This window comes from Trichomycterus rosablanca, chromosome 18 (assembly GCF_030014385.1).
Source record: "Trichomycterus rosablanca isolate fTriRos1 chromosome 18, fTriRos1.hap1, whole genome shotgun sequence".
Classification (NCBI taxonomy): Eukaryota; Metazoa; Chordata; class Actinopteri; order Siluriformes; family Trichomycteridae; genus Trichomycterus; species Trichomycterus rosablanca.
In genome coordinates, this window is record NC_086005.1 from 25,817,463 (window position 1) to 25,838,348 (window position 20,886).

Here is a 20,886-nt window from a genome sequence, read left to right on the forward strand (position 1 = left end):
GTTCTCATGTCTATGTAGGTTTCCACTGGGTAGTCCTGTTTCCTTTCAAATACATGCAGAATTTGGAGTGTCCATTAATAGTAGCCCTTGGGTGTAAGTAAATGGGTTGTTGTGTGTTGCCCTATGATGGACTGGTGTCCCATACAGGATAAATTCCCATCTTGTACCCAGTGTTCCCAGGTGGTCGTGGATTTTAAGCAGTGATTTAAGATGAATGAATAATAAACTTTTTAACCATTTTGCTACACTAACCCCTCAATTGTGATATATCGATATATGTTAGAGCGATACATTTACATCATATCATGCCATGATAAAAGGTTCTTCAATATATCGTCTAACCCTAAGAAAGTCTTCAAGGTTCTCATCAAGACAGGAATCTCAGTATAATAAATGAGACATTTAAAGACGTTCATTCCTAAAAGAAATGTTTGTGGAGCTGAACTGATTATAAAACTCTCTTCTGTGAATTTTTATCAGCAACATTCATCTGATTAGCGGCACTCAAATCAGATGCAAATTAACAGTGTGAGCGGCGTTACAAACTCAAAATGAACTCCGACTGGAAGAGAAATAATCTGTTGGAACAGAGTCTTATTGCACTCCTCCGCTGAAACTATTTATAACAGATCGTGTTTTTGTTTCTGCAAGCTTTAGACGTTCTGTACTGTTGTATTACAAGAAAAATATTAAGAATTTGTGTTTTTTAACGAGCACATAAAATGTGGAAGGCCGGCAGTCGCCTCACTATGGAGCCCCTTAGAGGCCTTAGAGCAAAATCTGTACCCACGGTTTAGTAATCCGTACTCTCAGTTTATAATCTGTACCCACGGTTTAGTAATCCGTACTCTCAGTTTATAATCTGTACCCACGGTTTAGTAATCCGTACTCAGTTTATAATCTGTACCCACGGTTTAGTAATCCGTACTCAGTTTATAATCTGTACCCACGGTTTAGTAATCCGTACTCTCAGTTTATAATCTGTACCCACGGTTTAGTAATCCGTACTCTCAGTTTATAATCTGTACCCACGGTTTAGCAATCCGTACTCTCAGTTTATAATCTGTACCCACGGTTTAGCAATCCGTACTCTCAGTTTATAATCTGTACCCACGGTTTAGTAATCCGTACTCTGTTTATAATCTGTACCCACGGTTTAGTAATCCGTACTCTCAGTTTATAATCTGTACCCACGGTTTAGTAATCCGTACTCTCAGTTTATAATCTGTACCCACGGTTTAGTAATCCGTACTCTGTTTATAATCTGTACCCACGGTTTAGTAATCCGTACTCTCAGTTTATAATCTGTACCCACGGTTTAGTAATCCGTACTCTCAGTTTATAATCTGTACCCACGGTTTAGCAATCCGTACTCTCAGTTTATAATCTGTACCCACGGTTTAGCAATCCGTACTCTCAGTTTATAATCTGTACCCACGGTTTAGTAATCCGTACTCTGTTTATAATCTGTACCCACGGTTTAGTAATCCGTACTCTCAGTTTATAATCTGTACCCACGGTTTAGTAATCCGTACTCTCAGTTTATAATCTGTACCCACGGTTTAGTAATCCGTACTCTGTTTATAATCTGTACCCACGGTTTAGTAATCCGTACTCTGTTTATAATCTGTACCCACGGTTTAGTAATCCGTACTCTCAGTTTATAATCTGTACCCACGGTTTAGTAATCCGTACTCTCAGTTTATAATCTGTACCCACGGTTTAGTAATCCGTACTCTCAGTTTATAATCTGTACCCACGGTTTAGTAATCCGTACTCTCAGTTTATAATCTGTACCCACGGATTAGTAATCCGTACTCTCAGTTTATAATCTGTACCCACGGATTTGTAAAGTGTACCCACAATTTAGCAAAACTGTACCCGCAGATTTGACCCCTAAGGGGCTCCGTACATTTTCATTTACATTTTTGCACTTACATTTAGCAGACGCTTTTATCCAAAGCGATTTACAGTACTGTGACAGCATACTCTCTAAGCAATTGAGGGTTAAGGGCCTTGCTCAAGGGCCCAACAGTGGCAACCTGGCAGTAGTGGGGCTTGAACCAGCGACCTTTCGATTACTAGTCCAGTACCTTAACCAGCAGGCTACAACTGCCATACCTTACAGCAAGAAGGGCCTGTGTTCGATTACCCGGTCAGGCGGACAGGGGAGTTTGCATGTTCTCCATTCGTCCGTGTGGGTTTCCTCCCAGTGGTCCAAACAAATGCAGTCAGGCCAACTGGAGATGGGTGTGTACGTGTGAATGTGATGCACTAGCGACCTGTCGCCCAATTAATCAAACCCATCATGACCCTGACCAGGATATTTAGTGGTAAAACCGACACTGAATGAATTTATGTGCTTACAAAAGCCTCTAAAGTTTAAGCATGTTTTAATCATTTTACTTCAATCAGCTCAATCAAACTAGCCATGAAGGTCACATAAAAACCTCAGAGAAAAACGCCGCTTCATTTCAAGGTTTTTCTGCCCAGCACAGACAGGATGAGCAAACACCAGAAGACTGTAATTTTCTACAGAGCATCTAAAACACTATTTTTTGTTTGGCAGCCCACCCGACTCTGCTGGAAGTGGGAGTAAGCGAGTACCCCTTCTGTACCACACTCAGCAGATGGTAAAACATTCATAAAGTCTGTTCTGAGAGCGACCGGCACCACCTCAGGGCTACAGCGCGTCTCTAAAGACGGTGAGTAAACAAAGACGGAGCTGTCCAAACACAAGATGGCCAGTCTTACCGCCGGTAAAACCAATTCCAGCGCATCACTGTCGTTCAAAAAGTTGACGCCTTGGCGATTTTTACACAGAAATGAAAAGCCACGTTCTGTTCTATGATGGGACTGCGTGATAATCGAATTACGAATCAAATCGTGCCATCTGTATTTAATTACACCATATTGGATATGCAAAGTCCTTCTGTTAAAGCTTGGAGACGCTCCACGAGAAACACTGGAATCCACATCTGTTACCTGAGAGCAGCCAGCATCACAAAGCTCTCGTCTGTTTTTTTATTTATTTATGTATTTATTTATGTTTCTCTGTGCATCCTTACTCCCATCGATCCATAATAATGCTGCAAATCAAATCACTTCCTCTAAATCTGTAATCATTCAGCACTTCCCTCCACCGTGGCGTGTTCTGACAGGCTTCTGTGGCCAAACGATTAGCTGGAGAAAAACTAATCAGGGTAAGTTGAGAATGTGTGGACGGGATGGGTACAGAATGATAAGCAGGTCACTGGAAAAATCTCCCTCTCATATGATAAGAATAGGTTTATGAACCCTTCAAACAGACCCAGTTTTAAGAATCAATTATTTATAACATGGACTGGACTTAATTTAAGTCATAATACCGAGGAACCTCAATTTAACAGACTAAAAGGGGGGAGAACTGGTCTATAAAATGCGATTGTCCAAAACAGCGAGGTTTTTATTCCAGGGGGTGCGAAAATATACGAAAACACAGAACCAAGGTCCACAAAAGTGCTAAACATGCACATATGATCAACAATAAAATGAACAACGTAAATAGATTAGTACATACGTCATGTAAAACCTGTAAATAAATATTAACATTTTTGTACTGTACTACTGGGGAGTTTCTTTACAACATACCACCTCTCTTTCGAAGCCATAACTAAAAACTAGAACTTGCAAAAATTAAGCATAAACGACAGAGAAGAAGGAGAGAACAAAGCGAGCCTCCTTGCAAAATAAAGCCTATCACTTATGTAAACAGAGAGACGTGCGCCTGCTAGAGGACAATTACTGAACTACTGGTCTTGGTACGCTTCTCGCGGGAATTTTGAACAAAAGAACCGAACATTCAATTTTCCAAATCCAAAATCCATTAAATGGAGGTCCGTTAAATCGAGGTTCCTCTGCGCATGTACAGATGCGCTTCTGATGCATATCTGTGCACCAGATGCACTTCATGACCCTCCTTTTTTTAATCTGGGCTTGGGACCGGCATGAGAGCACACTGACAGAAATAAAAAAGCACGCTGACTTACTTGCGACCTCCAAAGAGGCGTTCCGACTGACCGCCTCTCCCATGTAGTTTCTGGCCACGCACACGTAGACTCCTTCGTCTGGCTTGCTTCGGCGTCCGTGCACGATCCTGAGGAAGAAAAGCGAACCCGTAGGCAGCAGCATGCGGTGCGAGCGCGGGTCCTCGCGGTCCGTCTCCACTCTCTCTCCGTCCTTGTACCACTCCACCATGGGGGAAGGTCGGCCCTCGGCCTTGCAGTTTAAAGTGGCCGGTTCACCCTTCGATACGATCAGGTCTGAAGGATGCTCTACGATCCGCGGGGGTGTGTCCTCCAACCTCGGTCGAGATCCTGCAATACATTTAATAACAATTAATAACGGCACGCGCAATCAGACTGATCAAGAAGTGATTTCATTTTATTAGCCAACACAGTGCAGATGTAACACTTCTTCAACGGAGACAAACTGCACTGTGTACAAAATGTGAAAGCTGATTAGCTAACACCTTAGTTATGTGCCAACATAACATACATAAAAGCATCGTGATGGACTATCAGTTCATGTTCGACTATAAATATAAATCACTGATAATATAATGACTCCAGTTCTGGAGTGTGTTTGTTCCTTATTAGCAGTAAGAACTGAGAAAATAAGAAAAAAACTGATTTAGTACGCTCATAAATTAAAGTGTCAGCTACCAGAACTGATTAAACTTGGTATGCAGAGTCTAGGCAGGTCGTTTATGCAATATTTATCTGAAACGATTCCTAAAAAAAGGCGTGATGCATGCAGGCTGGCACGGTGGCTTAGTGTGTACCACTGTTGTCTCACAGCCAGAAGGTCCTGGGTTCGATCCCCAGGCGGGGGCGGTCCGGGTCCTTTCTGTGCGGAGTTTGCATTTTCTCCCCGTGTCTGCGTGGGTTTCCTCCGGAAGCTCCGGTTTCCTCCCACAGTCATGATAAAAACATGCAGTCAGGTTAACCGGAGACACTGAATTGCCCTATGAGTGAATGGGTGTGTGTGTATGTGCGTCCCGTCCAGGGTGTTACTGTGTGCCTTGCGCCCATTGAGAAGCTGGGATAGGCTCCAGCACCCCCCCCCCCCAACCCTAATTGGATAAGCGGATAAGAAAATAAATGAATGATGCATGCATGGATCTCATTAGCTATTGAATTTGACGGTAAATGACACGCTTGACATTCAGCAATTAGCAAAGTAAACAAAACATTTCATTCATCACGTTGAAATTAAAGTGTAATGTAATGAGTTCACGAGTCTCATTTGAATTTATCTGGACTGACAAAAGGTGAAAGCAGGCAAGAAAGAAACAGATTTTCATGCTGGTGCAACAGTTCAAGGATAAAACGAGCCAACAACCGTCGGGTGAAAATTAGAAAGTCGCGGCACATGATTGTTAAAATGATTACTTGATGATTTCTTGCTTTGTTTACATTTTGGTGTAACGTGACAGGGACAGCAGCCTCTCGAGATGAAAAGCAGAGGTGGGAGAAATTGCTGTTGATGTTTCTGATCAGGGTGTTTCAGTTCCGAATACCTTTCCCTACCTAGCACTGAATCCTGCGGGGCTAGATAGGATTATGAATACAGGACAAATGCTTTTTAGTTGATAGAGAAGATAAGGGAAGATTCAAAGATACCAAATTCAAACCAATTACCCAGTTTGAAGAGTTTAAGGAAAGCATTTTAAAGTTTTAATTTATCTATCAGGCCAACTGAGGACAAATTCAAGTCATTTATTAAACTTTTATTACTTGTCAGGATGAGCGGGGACAAAAACAGTCCCTTGGCTTATTACAAATGCAAGCTAAAACAAATGGTCATTTCTTTCAGCCTTAAATAATACGACACAGTGACCTCAGGGAACGAGTACATTAGACCAGGAGCCCAACCACCGAGAGTACAAGCCAGGTCACTACTGAATCCCCAAGTCTGTTCCCCTTTCTGCCTTGGAAAACAAAAAGCCTTCTGGCCCGCTGGGTAAAGCGAGCAGAGACCACCAGGGCTTGGCTAATAGCTTTTAGCGAACACATACAGAGTACAGAACAGACTGCGGTTGGCGGGGGGTGGAAGAGAAGCTCAGCAGGCATGGAGTCGCAGAGCGGCTTTCTAAATATTACAGGCCAAACACGTGGAGATGCCACAGTGGAGATGTAACAGGGGTCTTTAAAGGCAAAGTGCTAGTGAGTGTACAGTGAGCTAAACGGACCAAATACCTGCAAGTCATCGGGGAATTCTCACCATTATATCATGCAGAACCAGTATACAACAGAGCGTACCTATTTTTAAACCACAAACACACTGACTGATGTGTAAGGAATTCAAATATCACCCAGTGGAAAACTAATATCACCCAGTCACCAATTCCAGTACAGATAAAATGTCCCAACCCAGAAAAAGCAAACAAGGCTGCTATTCATGCTTGCAAAATCTCATTCATAGTTAACAGGTAATCATCACCTTCCCTTTCATGTATACACCGATCAGCCATAACATTAAAACCACCTCCTTGTTTCTACACTCACTGTCCATTTTATCAGCTCCACTTACCACATAGAAGCACTTTGTAGTTCTACAATTACTGACTGTAGCCCATCGGTTTCTCTACAAACCTTTTTAGCCCGCTTTCACCCTGTTCTTCAATGGTCAGGACCCCCACAGGACCACCACAGAGCAGGTATTATTTAGGTGGTGGATCATTCTCAGCACTGCAGTGACACTGACATGGTGGTGGTGTGTTAGTGTGTGTTGTGCTGGTATGAGTGGATCAGACACAGTTTTTAAATACCGTGTGCACTCTATTAGACACTCCTGGTCATCTTCTAGACCTTCATCAGTGGTCACAGGACGCTGCCCATGGGGCGCTGTTGGCTGGATATTTTTGGTTGGTGGACTAATCTCAGTCCGGCAGTGACAGTGAGGTGTTTAAAAACTCCAGCAGCGCTGCTGTGTCTGATCCACTCGTACCAGCACAACACACACTAACACACCACCACCATGTCAGTGTCACTGCAGTGCTGAGAATGATCCACCACCTAAATAATACCTGCTCTGTGGTGGTCCTGTGGGGGTCCTGACCATTGAAGAACAGGGTGAAAGGGGGCTAACAAAGCATGCAGAGAAACAGATGGACTACAGTCAGTAATTGTAGAACTACAAAGTGCTTCTATATGGTTTTAATGTTATGGCTGATCGGTGTATAGTGTATATTTACGTATCAGTACATCTTTGTCAGCGAGAATAACCGAGCATGCCTGAGAAGTTCTGAGCTCTATTTCTCTCAGCTTTGACTTGTTGCATCCTTGAGGTGAAGCGAGCTGTCGACCTCGTGGGCTTCAATAAAGAAAGCACGTAAACGCCAGTCAGCGCCGTGACTGACGCGGGACACGGCCAGCAACTCTGGACTTTACTGATGAGCTTTTAGCACTTGGCAGATTTATCCCCTCTGTACCAGGAGAGGTGTGGATCGAATATGACCTGAACCGAGCACAAGCGAAACAAATCACGAAGACTTACGCTTCTGCAAAAAAAAAGTGTCCAAAAGTGACAAGGACAAGCAAGAACTATAAATAATGTACACACGGTGTGATAGGTAAGCTTAATATAGTAACACGGATTAGCTCCTAACAATGGTGACTTTGCAAATTATGCTAAACAATGAATTGACAAGATAGAAGAATTGGAAGGCCTAATGATATGCAAATATGCAGTGCCAAAATGCCTCTCCATGACAACCATTCTTGAATAGGTCAGAGGTCAATCCAATAATTGTCCTCTCTTCTATTCTAAAGCACATTCTGAAGAGACTTAAGACTCGGACTAGTCCCAATTAAGATATAAGATAACACAGGAAGAAGCTGATTTTAAATGTTTAGTTTATCAAGACGTGCCATCTTGTAGAAACGCGACTGATTTTCAGCTAGAAAGACGCTCAACCACACATTTAAAATCAATCCAGAAATCGCTGATTCATGACAGGGTATTAAAGCTTGATCAAAGCTGGAGTTCTACAGCTCTAGGAATAGAAGAATATATATAAAATAATTTAATTATACTGTACAAAAAGCTGACAAGTCAAGCTTTTACAGGTACAAAAAAAGTAAAACACCAAAGCCACCGAAAGCCATCAGACTAACTTTCTGTTTTTCTGCCTCATCTGCAATTCTTTTGATTTGCCATCCAGCCCCCTAAACCAAAGTTTGTTGTTTTACAGTTTCCCTCCTCCTGTTATTTACTGGCTTCTGGGAATTGATTTGCAAATCCTTATTCATTTCCCTGACTTCAATTAGGAGGTGGGGGTGCCCCCTCGAACTCTCTTTCTCCAACCTTTTCTTCGCATTCGGGGCACAACAATGGGACACTTGCATGAGAATGCAAAGAAAGCCAAGACCGTAAAGCTACGTCCCATCACTAAGAGCGCAGTGAAACGGAAGAGTCGCACGGCTTCGGAGAAATGACACTGCAAAGGCTCTGGTTTCCTCGGGGACAAACATCTCTTCTGCTCGAGTCTAACCTGTGGACGGATTAAACGAAGTGGCATCTGAGAAACCCTGTCCAAATAATAAAAAAAAACATCAACACCTTGAAGAGCTGTAGCTCAAGCGGCTTAGCACGAGGTGTACGTTGGCGGCAGGGTTTAGGACGCTTCTTTTTAAGGAAGTATAGTAAGAAATCTGGGCCGTGATGGATAGGATTGAGAAGCTGAATATCTGTTACACACGCCGGCTCTGATGTAGTTCCCGGAAAACCTTAAGACCCCTTGATGTATCAAAAATGTGAAGAAAATAAAACTATTTAAATAATAAAGTTTGTGAATAATTGCTCAAAGAAATGAGCATGTACTGGGATTGAAACTCGATTTAAGCAATAAAACTGAACTGAATGTATGCCAGAGATGCGCTTAATGGCATTTGTGTTCACATACAGTTCATAAGCATGCTGCGAATGGCATTCGTACCCCGACAACATCTAAAAAAATCAGAAAGCCTGACCTATTGGGTGTTCTAGGTCTAGGTAAAGGTTATTGATTTTCCTGTGGCCTTAGGAGAAGGTTTGCAGGAAAGAATAGTAAATGAAGGTGTAGAAAACCTCCATTGTCACTCTCGATGGGATAGCTTAGAAAAAAAAAAACAAGAACTGTATCCCGGACTGCCTCTCGGTTCCTCTGCTCGTGAATAAGTGATGCATTAGAGAATACCCCTCACCCCTTAGGGTCCTAGCAATTCTCACTACTATTATTTTTAGTCCCCGGAACCTCACGAAGCATTTGTTGTGGATACGTGAAGATATAATAAACTTTAACTACAGAAATCCTTTCGGAAATGTTTGGGCTAAAATATATTTACTGTTTACTGGGGTGTAAGATTACACACAGAAGGTCTACAAATTGTCCAGGTCCTACTGAAATAAAGACAACTGTTGATTAGCTATAAAGCTTTGTGTTTTGCTCGTTAAATACAGAACTGAGGTTGTGTGAAGGTTTTTATACTCCAAGTTCTTCAAATATATCATATGACACTAGTTTTGTCATTCTGGCTCTCACATCCAGACATCTGGTATTCATGTTGATGGTATCCCTCTCTGGAGGGGGCCTGACTCTTCCTGTATAGGTACAGGAAGAAAAGTGGGGGTGTTAATGCTGAATTATGCAGGAGTGAAGACTGCTTGAACAGGGACCTTGTGAAAAAAATCTCTTCAGTCATTTGTGAGGAGGGCTGGACTGAAGTGGTCAGCATATCATGGTTCACTGAGATACCATCAATTTCCTGGTCGTCCCACACAAACCTCCACGTTCTGCTGGATTATACTCCCGCCCATGCGCTTCCTGTCTGACTCGAGCGCCCGTACATCAGGCCACCAAGTTTGGTTGGGGGTAGGAAACGTGGGCGGTGGTAAATTGTCCAGTACGTTCTACCTTTCTGGAGGGTGTGTGCTTGTTTTGCCAAGGTGGTTTTATTTATTTAATTTTTATTCATTCATTTATTGCTAAGCACAGCACAGACACTGGACTGACATCTGAACGATTGCTGCTTCTTCATCTCTGTCTCCTGTGAGGTTTCCATTTCAGTCAGCAAGAATAAAAGCCTCGACGAATTTGACAGAAATCTCCCCAAAACAATTCGGCTCTTTAAAAATGCATATCTTAAACACTGTGGCCTTTTACTGCAGATGTCTGAATTCACTATTTGCAAACCAAAGTGCAACGTGTGCAGATGCATGCATAGTGGGGATTTAATAGCAAAACTGAGCACATAAGCATTCAGCACTATGGACATGCGTGTTCCTATGAATAATAGGAGTGCCGGCACTTTATTTTACCACTTCGAGCACTGGTTATACCTATACTCTGAGATATACCTTTTAAAGATATACCAATCAATCATAACATTAAAACCACCTCCTTGTTTCTACACTCACTGTCCATTTTATCAGCTCCACTTACCATATAGAAGCACTTTGTAGTTCTACAATTACTGACTGTAGTCCATCTGTTTCTCTACATGCTTTGTTAGCCCCCTTTCATGCTGTTCTTCAATGGTCAGGACTCTCCCAGGACCACACTGTGTCTGTTCCACTTGTACCAGCACAACACACACTAACACACCACCACCATGTCAGTGTCACTGCAGTGCTGAGAATGATCCACCACCTAAATAATACCTGCTCTGTGGTGGTCCTGTGGGGGTCCTGACCATTGAAGAACAGCATGAAAGGGGGCTAACAAAGTATGTAGAGAAACAGATGGACTACAGTCAGTAATTGTAGAACTACAAAGTGCTTCTATAGACCACTGAAGTCGTGTCGTCATTTTGTAGGCCACGCCATGTTGTTATGCCCATATTTGGTAACCCGGGTCTAAGAGAAATTTTGAATAGGAAATATGAACGGAGATTTCGCAAATTGCCTCTCTCGCATCCTGTAGTCATAAAAAATGTTCCAACGCTGTTAGGTTTTGTTTTATGGAGATTCTTCTGTCTATTATCACTGGATCCTCTGAATTATGAAGTCGTTAAAGAGTCAAAATATTAATATTGCTACATGTAAGCTAATGCTACTGCGCACTGAATTGACGTCACTAGACTGGAAGCCTCTTAATGTTTTCTTTTTTTTCCCTTGTATAAGCCTCTTAAATAACCGCACGAAGCAGCGCGACTCACCGGGGTAACAGTGGAGTGATATTCACAAGTTTTACTTTATATTTTTAGTAGCTAGCTACATTAAAGTGGAAAGCGAGGACGGTCGGGTGTTACGCCTTCGGTCGTACTCACCAAAAGCGAGCCGCTCGTTCCGTCGATTCGATCGGTGTGGTTCAGTGACGTCTAATTAATGCGCAGTAGCGTTAGCTTTCGTGTAGCATTATTAGTATTACGACCCTTTAACAACCTCGTAATTCAGAGGATCCGGTGATGTACAGGAGAAAAATGTACACAGGACAAAACGTACAGGGTTCTGAACATGTTTATTTAGCACGTAAATTTTTCCCATAGGAAATCTGAGTTAGACCCGGGTCTCCAAATATGGGCATAACGAGGACTACAGAATGACGCACGACTTCAGTGGTCTATATGGTAAATGGAGCTGATAAAATGGACAGTGAGTGTAAAAACAAGGAGGTGGTTTTAATGTTATGGCTGATCAGAAAACTAAATAACTCTATTGACAATTTTTTAAACATAAGCCGACCCAACACTCCATACACTAAAGTCCTTGGAAAAAGTTGCTTAAGAGAGCAGCACAGAAACACATTCATAGTTAAGACACTTAATCATTAATATCTGCATATTCAAATGTGGCTGTGCTGCACATATCATCATTAACATTCCCCGTCATCATTTCCCCTCCAGTGCTGCAGGAGATAACAGATCACAGCCAGGATATTTGCAGTTTCCCTGATGGTGGATGATTGCCACAGGAAATAGTCAAAATGAGGGGCTAGGAAAACCCCTAAGCTACCCAAAACACTGGACCTAAACATTATGATGAGATAAAGGTCCTTGAAATAATGTTCAAAAGACCTCATATGGCGCACTTCTATGCTGCTGTGAAAGCCCTGAATTTGGAATTCATACATGTAAGAGGTTTAAGAGCTTTTACATGTGAAACAAGTGGCTCTTATAAACGATGGTGGTGTTTTTGATGAGTGTGCTTTGCATTTCATTTGCTTTGCAGGACGATTAGTATCTTTCACCCTGGAAAGCAGGACATGTATTTTTTTTGAAGGAGCCACTTTATTTTGGAAATGGTACGCTGGGGATGTTTGCATGGTTCATGGTGTAATGTAAAGTCGAGAGAAATTACAGACAAGCCAAATCAGATCAGGAAACCAAAAAAAAAGTGGTTAGCTAAGAGGAAGGTTATTGTATATTGACAGAAGGGGTGGGTGTTATAACAAAATTGCTTTATATGCAATAGAATTTGTGGTCGAGATTCTATCCTTTTTGTTGGTTTATTTACTATATATTATATACTGTTTATAACTTCTACATACAACCAAAGCTACGTTAGGGATCTTATTTCAGTTCTGGGTTCGATCTGAGAAATCTAAGCTGTCAGAAAGATCCCAGACGTCTAAACTGTCAAAATGTGACTGATTCCTTAATATCTATCAAGTGCAGAACGGTATCAGTAACGATTTCTTTCTACCACTGTAACCCAAGCAGATCTAATAACGCTTTGCTGTTGGGAAATGTTCAAGCAAAGCAGTTAATAACAACCCTTATAGAAAAGTTTCGCAGATCGAAAAGGGCTGAAAAATCAGCGTGTCCTGCCTGTAGTCTATAATCAAGAGGAAAATGGTCTCGCTTTAACGTTTCAGCTGAAACAAAGACAGTCGAACTACATGCATTAAATTCTACACGTTGCTTTCGGAGATCAATAGAAACAGCCGCCGAGCAGAGCAGTGATTCATATCGACCCGACTATTACACAAAATCGTGCAAGTAATAATCAGCGCCGAATAACCTGAACCTGTATCAAAGCTGAGAACAAAAACAAGCGTTTGCATTTATTTTTCCCCGCCAAAAAAAAACATTTTCTTTTCCAGCCGACTAACGTTTGATGAGAATAGCAGGGAGCCTCTGCTAAATAACAGTGCAGGAAGCAAGAACAGTGTGAACAGTGAGTAAACAGAGTCGGATCAGTGTGTGTGTGTGTGTGTGTGTATACGTGTGTGTGAGCGTGTAAGTGTGCGAGTCCAGAGACTGTCATTAGTTGCAGTGCTCCTGATGAGAGAGCACACATGGCCTCGGGCTGAATGTTTACAGTGTCCTTCAAAAACACAACACACACACACACTGATACGCTCACACACACACACACACACACACACACACAAACACACACACAGTCAGATAAGTTTGTTAACCTCGACAGGCAAACAGTGAAAAAGAAAACAAAGCCCCCGTGGATCTCTGATGATACACTGTGTCCTCAAAGGACAGCACACAAGCTCACTGTATGCAAACACACAAAACACACTCCTGCTGTTTGACAAGTCCAGAGCGTGTGTGTGTGTGTGATGCCTCAAAGAATCAGGTTCTAATCCAAACACAGAAATAATAACTGGGTTTATTCATTCAGTCAGTCATGCAGTTACACTGACTGCTTGGGCCTGTTCAGGGGCACGGTGGGTCTAGCACAACCCAGAAACGATGAGCAGGGTGCGAATTAATTAAAACCAGAAGAAACCCATAAAGATACAAGAAGAATGCACTCTCAAACAGTTGGATCCAGTTCTCCAGTACCTATATTGCTGTGCAGACTTACAAAAAGCTTTAGAGTAAAATATAAATCGATGGTTGTCAACCCACAGCTACATGTCAAATAGGGTTGGCCCACATATTTCTATGACAGACCTATAAATACTATGCATTGACATTTTACTATTGCACACATTAGGTAGTGATGGATGCACACAGAGCATTAGTCTTGCAATCAATCCAAGAGTCATAAGCCCTAGTCATATGTATGAAGGGCAGCCTGAGTCTGCTCTATCAAGGGTGCTGATTTGTCGATCCAATCTGCAATGATCACTTGATGGAACTTGGTGGGAAGTGGCAGAACTAAATTTGCCAGAAACTCATGTCACAGACAAGAGCCCACAGTGGGTTGTAGACTTTTGTAATGTGTGAAATACCACTTTTCTGTACATATCAGGTGCAAAAAAGCAACAGAGCTTATAATCAGATGTCGTTTTATACACAACGGCAAGCAAAAAGAAAAAAATATATACATTTTAAATATATAAATATACACATTTGTATCTGGGATCTGTATAAAACTTTTTTCTTAATTATTTGTCAGATTATATCAGCCCCAAAGAGGCCTAAATACAATCGATGTATCCATGCACTCATGATTTAAACAGTTACATAAACCCTCCAAACACAAAATTGGTCCATCTGACTTAACAAGCTTCCACTTGAATTGAAACAAAAAACAACTGCAGAAAACCCTTCTTCCAAAGTGCTGAACCTGGCACAACAATCACCCGTAAACACCCATAAACCCCAAACGCTAGCAATGCAATAATAAGAGATGCACATCAGCCTGAAAAGACTTTTCTCTAGCCATTAAATTCAAGGCTGCACTGAAACACTGAGGTTTTGTTCCTCCGTCTCGGTCTTGGGGTCACCACAACAACGACAGGAACTAATGTGAGATGGCTATTAAGCTGTCCTACACTGCCAGCCTGGGCCACCGGCGCGACAGATTGATGCAGACGCTTTGTCTTGTGGCCCTATTCAGCCTTGCACATCAGACCGAGTGAGATTTTTACGGGTTGCAAGCCAGACGTCCTATCAACTCAAAGACTGAAGACTGACTGATTGTCAGTTAAGACCCCCAAAAGCCTTTTTATGGAGGTAAGGTTACACCCTTTACGCTTACTTATACACCTAAATACGTTTTTCAATCCATGATGACAAATAAAGTGACATCAAGCCTTCAGAAGGAAGTGATAATGCCAGAAATAAATTTATCAGTGGACTTTTTGAAAGGAGTAGAACAGTCATGAGCTTCTATTGTCTTCCAGTGAGGATCAGATAGCAAGTACGAGTGTGTGGAAGCTGCAAACAGAGACATCAGAGCGCACTCGACTGAAGATGCTGTTTTTTTTATCTGACAAGAGTGCATTGTGTACGCCGACAAGAGATTGAGAAGCTGTGGGAGTAGCCACCCTTTGGGTCAATCTTCTGACAGCAAAAACGTCAATGTTCCTTGAAAAGGTTATGGTTCAAGACTTTGCACTGCACGTTTCTTAACCCTAAACTTGGACGGAAACCGAGAAGCGTTGACGTCAAGGGCTTGTGATTCTCGTCATTCTGTCACCATGCAACTCACTTAAGCAACCGAAGCACTCGAGCAGCTTCAAAAAGTTGTCTGAGAATGGTCTGAGAATGAAACGAGCTTCTTTTTTCACCATTCGGTTGGCCTTGTCATCACACAACAGCGACTGACCTAAGAGAATAATGGCTAGCGTTTGCTTTGTCTATGAAACGAACAGCCTTCTACTCCCTCTTTTCAACCTGCAAAAATACTGGGTAGATAAATATCTTAAAGAAACAGCTGTTTGCAATGACGAGACAACTAGAGCATCCTAGCTGAGAATGACAGTGATTCAGAAATAAAAAGTAAAAGCTGTCGTCCGTGCCAAGGACAAACGTCTTCACTAAAATCTGCCCTGTAATGCAATCATTTCAAGCTAATCACCGACAGCTATATCTGTGGTGTTTAACATGCAAGCTCCACTGAATTCATGCTACACGGGCCACAAAATATGTGTAATTTGTCTTTAATGGCAATTAGGTGAACTGGTGCAACTGAAGTACTCTTAATGTACTTAATGTGTAGAAGTTACACAACTATACTGTGTAGAATAACTAACGCTTTAGCTAAAACTGTGCACCTGTTTGCAATTTTTTAACCACAATTTTCCCATGTACACCAAAAAGGTCTGTCTGCTCTGTACTGTGTCATTATTTAGAAAGCCAAAGTGCTTTTCCATTTCTCACTCTGGTTAAAAGCATGTTTGGGTACAACCAGGTCCGAAGTGACAGCTGTTTTGTTGCAATTTCAAAAGCCTTTTCGAAAGAAACCGAGCTAATGCATCAAACGGCCCTGGAGACGGAGAGACGCTCTTGACAAAGGCTGAGCCCTTCAGGTGAAACTCTAGCCTCTCTTTCTCTTGTTGCTTTATCAGGTGAGAAAAGGTGAGAGCAGATAGCCGACAGCCACTCCGTGCATACCAACGACGGATTAAACCGGCTTCCTGAGACAGACGGACTGAAGTGAAGGGTTTTACTGTCAAACTCGGTAACTTATACCAAAATTCTGAATTGAACAGACTTGGACGTATGGGTTAGTTCAGTCTGGATTACTCCAGAGTGTGTAAAAGCCAAGCCTTAGCAAACAGTACAGAGAGAAAAAGGTCAGAACTAAGAGCAGCTCTTAAGGTCAATGCAAGGACCATAGATTTATTCCCAGCAGTGAAGTATTAGATTGAAATGTCAATTCTCTGCTTGGTCCCTCTATAGCCCCCTGATTCATTGTGTGACTGTGCTGTGCCGGTAGATCAGGCATAGATCTTACAGACAATGTTTACTACCTTGTAAAAACAAGCTACCGCCAGGAGGCAAAGCCGGCAGACCTGGAAATAATAAAGTGAGGACCTGTCAGCCAAATTATTCAGCAGGGAGCATGTCTGTTTTAAAGCGATGCAGTTCATTAGTGGAAGCGGGTATGTAAACATGTTTGTCAAATGCTTGTTTGAGAAATAAATTGTACAGCACCACTGGAGCCAAGAGGGTTAAGGGCCTTGCTCAAGAGTCCAACAGTGGCTGCATAGCAGAGCAACAAGTATTTCCAATAAGAAAAATGATCATTAAGTCGAAACTGCTTCATCACAACTAGGGTCATGGTAGAACCGGATCCTCTACTGGGTAACACACACGCAATTACTAACTTCATCACACCTAGAGGCAATTTAGAGTAACCATTTTTTACTGCCATGATGAAAGGAGGTGGAAGGTCACTGAAATATCCAAACAAGGACACAGACAAAAAATTGCAACACAACTTACATACAGTAACCAGAGGCGAGAATTAAACCTGAGTTAATGGAGCTTTGCAACACCAATGCTACCTGCTGCACCATGGATAATGTGTTCAGGTTTAACAAATAGTATCAGGTTGGGTGACTTTGTAATATTATACCCGCATAACATTATGACCACCTTCCTAAAATTGTGTTGGTCCCCCTTTTGCTGCCCCATACACAACAAATTGCGATGCTCTGTGTATCCTTCAGCAATCTGAGCTACAGTAGCTCGTCTGTTGGATCGGACCACACGGGCCAGCCTTCGCTCCCCACGTGCATCAATGAGCCTTGGCCGCCCATGACCCTGTCGCCGGTTTACCACTGTTCCTTCCTTGGACCACGTTTGATAGATACTGACCACTGCAGACCGGGAACACCCCACAAGAGCTGCAGATTTGGAGATGCTCTGACCCGGTCGTCTAGCCATCACAATTTGGCCCTCGTCAAACCCATTTTTCCTGCTTCTAACATCAAGTTTGAGGATAAAATGTTCACTTGCTGCCTAATATATCCCCCCCACTAACAGGTGCCGTGATGAAGAGATAATCAGTGTTATTCACTTCACCTGTCAGTGGTCATAATTTAATGCCTGGTTGGTGTATATAATATGGTATTTCATACAAAACCATTTTTACTTCCTTACTACCACTTGACATAGCAACTGAATCAGCTTAATCATATTAAAAACTTTATTATTGTCATCATCATTATTAATATTATTTTAAGTGTTTCTTCACTAGAAGGTTTACTTGAGGTCCTGTTTATCTGTTGTGCCATATCATCTCAAAATGTAAAAATGATTCTTCCAGGGTTTTTGCATTTTTGCAAAGTCATTATTTTAAGAGATGTGTAGCTCCCTATGTACTCTTTAAAAATAAAAATGCCATGAACATTTTATAGCAATGCAACAGAAGAACCGTTTTGCTTTGTCAAAGAACACTTTAAAGAATGACTGTTTTACTTTTAGAAATACAATAGGTCAATAAATTTGTTCTCTTATTGTGTGTGTGTGTGTGTGTGTGTGTGTGTGTGTGTGTGTGTGTGTGTGTGTGTGTGGAGTTGGTCAGTTCATACTGTTGTAGCACGGACAAAAATACAGCACCAACAACTGAGGGATCATTAAATAAGCAAACATTTTTCTTTATGACATTGCTTCAAGAACCTTATCTGGTACTCTGACATCTAAGACGAAGGATTACTGGTGATTTACCATTAAATGTTTTTTTAGTATAAGATTAGGACTAATCTTAATCCCTGTGGACTGCCTATTAAAGTCTGAGGCATGAAACCAGGGTAAATTACTTTATTTATCATTTAACGACTAGTTTCCTGCACATATGGTCTGACTGGGACTGGACTGGGATTAAAAAATACCTCAAATTAATGTTACTTTAATGTAAAGGAGGGAATTGCAGAAATCATATTAAGTATTTATTTTAAAATAATTTTATCACATACTTTTAAAGAAAGATGATGAAACTGGACATGGAAAATGCAGATCGTGTCAAAGACCCAATGCGTTCTAAATGTTCAACTGGTCTGATTCTGGTCAGCATGGTGCTGCCCAACAGCATGGGTCACTCTCAGTGCGGAGTTTTGCATGTTCTCTTCGCGTGTTCCTACATTTCATCCTGGCACTCTGGTTTCCTCAAACGGTGTAGGCGAGCGAGTGAATGTGTCGGTGATGTGATCGGTGCCCTGTCCAGTGCGTGCTGTGGCGCCGGACCCAGCGCAGCCCTGACCACCATGAAGTCATTCGCACAAATCACTGAGCGACCAAAAGAATGGTTTTATATTTATATATATATATATATATCAAAATGATATACTTATATTTAGGCAACTTTGCGACTGGAAATGAGCCATCACATTAATACGCCTAACCATGATTATTTTAACCCGGTACATGTTGCGTTTATTCTGACTGAAGTGACCATCTAAACTTAATTTGCTGAGTTAACTGGACCAAATACAAATCATTCGATCGTATAAAATAGTGCGTACGTTTTCGACTTCAGATGAAACAAGCAGGTCAATACGAAATAAAAAAAACAACGCGACCAGCACTGACCCGTCCCCTCACTACACTGGTTGTAACTTCACACATGAGTTAGATCGTGAAATGTTGTAGAGTTTGGTTGTAACTCACCATGTGCCAGGTAGATAAGAGTGCATATAACCGTTATAACATTCACTGTCCGGGTAAACTCCATCACCCTCTGAGCGCTGCGGATCAGTCCGCGGTTAGACGGCTATAAACGGACCGTTAGGAATCCGCTCAGCATCCGAAGTACAATCCAATCCAACTGAATGAGACAGAGCCGTTTAGTTCATCCCAACGGTCACACAGCCCGACTATCACTCCGAGCCGGTCATCCTCCAGCCTTCTGTCCACTAAAACACACATGTAACGGTAGTCCGGTAGGTCCACCAGCGTGAGAAGTTACTAAAACATGTACTTTCTCTCAGCTTTTATCATAATACTTAGTTTTTTCAACATAATACTTGAAATTCAGCTCGAAGCGTTACGAGTCCGTTTCTCCTCAGTTGCTCTCAGCGTGAATGAACGCGCTTCACAGCGCGCGCCCCCTTCAGTACTACTCTCAGCTCGTGCGCCTTAAAGAAACAGTACACCATTAAACGCATCGATTCTGACCGAACCTCAACAGGTAACACATTTACACACTTACATGTATTTATGTCATATTCATATTTATTATTTATATTTGGATTAAGTGCTAAATTGATTTGTCTTTTATACCACTTTCAATGCCACACGGATTTGTGCCTGTTCAGTAGATACAGGGGATCTGCACATGGAAAAAATACCACAGCACAGGTAACACGAATTAGTTTAAGATTTAAGATTGTGATGTTTTTTTTTGTTTTTTTTTTGCTCCATGCATTTATTAGTAACTCCTGAACTTGCCATGTGTACACAAAGCACAGTTTTACACTTATTTATTGATTAGGATTTTAATGTCATGCTTTACACACCTTGGTTACATTCATGACAGAAACAGTATACTCATTACACAAGATTCAACAGTTCACAAGTTTAATGTCAAACACAGTCATGGACAATTTTGTATCTCCTTGTGTCGTCTTTGGACTGTGGGAGGAAACTGGAGCTCCCCGAGAAAACCCACTTAGACACAAGGAGAACATGCAAACTCCACACAGAAAGGACCCGGACCGCCCCAGATGAATGGTGAAATGTCATAGTGTTAGGATATAACTCACCATGTGACAGGTAGATAAGAGTGCATATCTACCTCCCGGAAAAATTAACCCACGCAGACACGAGGAGAACATGCAAACTCTACACAGAAAGGACCCGGAACGCCCCACCTGAACCCAGGACCTTCTTGCTGTGAGGTGACAGAGCTACCCACTGAGCCTCCAGACCGCCCCAGTTTCACACTTTTTTTCAAATATAGACTTTTCCTATATAAACTACTTTTTAAAACACCACTAGGACGTTGTTGTTTTTTCCAGTGCATACAACACTGTGCTTCCAGAACGAGCCATGGGGTCTGGAGACCCAAACCCAAGTACCCAAACCCTTGATCTGTGCAACACTCCCTCTGCCTGCTGTGCCAAGGTACTGCCCACTTGTAGTGATTTTAACTGGAATTTTAGGGAATGGTAGAAAGTCTGAAGTATCCCTAGTTATTTTAATAACACCTCTGCCTCCAAGCAATCATAGCCACAGCACGATTTTAAGCCAGGTTTCTGAAGCTCTCTGATGTGATTGAAAGAGGAAA

General features: G+C 41.9%; 1 protein-coding gene across 1 annotated transcript in view; it reads right to left on the minus strand.

Moving 5' to 3' along the window:
• robo3 (roundabout, axon guidance receptor, homolog 3 (Drosophila)) overlaps positions 1-19,666 on the minus strand; it is a 93,935-nt gene extending 74,269 nt beyond the window's left edge. The window contains exons 1-2 of the mRNA XM_063014609.1: positions 19,269-19,666; positions 4,029-4,355 (exon numbers count right to left, since the gene is read on the minus strand). Of these exons, the coding sequence (XP_062870679.1) occupies positions 4,029-4,355; positions 19,269-19,332 (391 nt within the window). The 5' untranslated portion in view covers positions 19,333-19,666. The remainder of the gene's footprint in view (positions 1-4,028; positions 4,356-19,268) is intronic.
• Between the last annotated feature and the right edge of the window lie 1,220 nt (positions 19,667-20,886).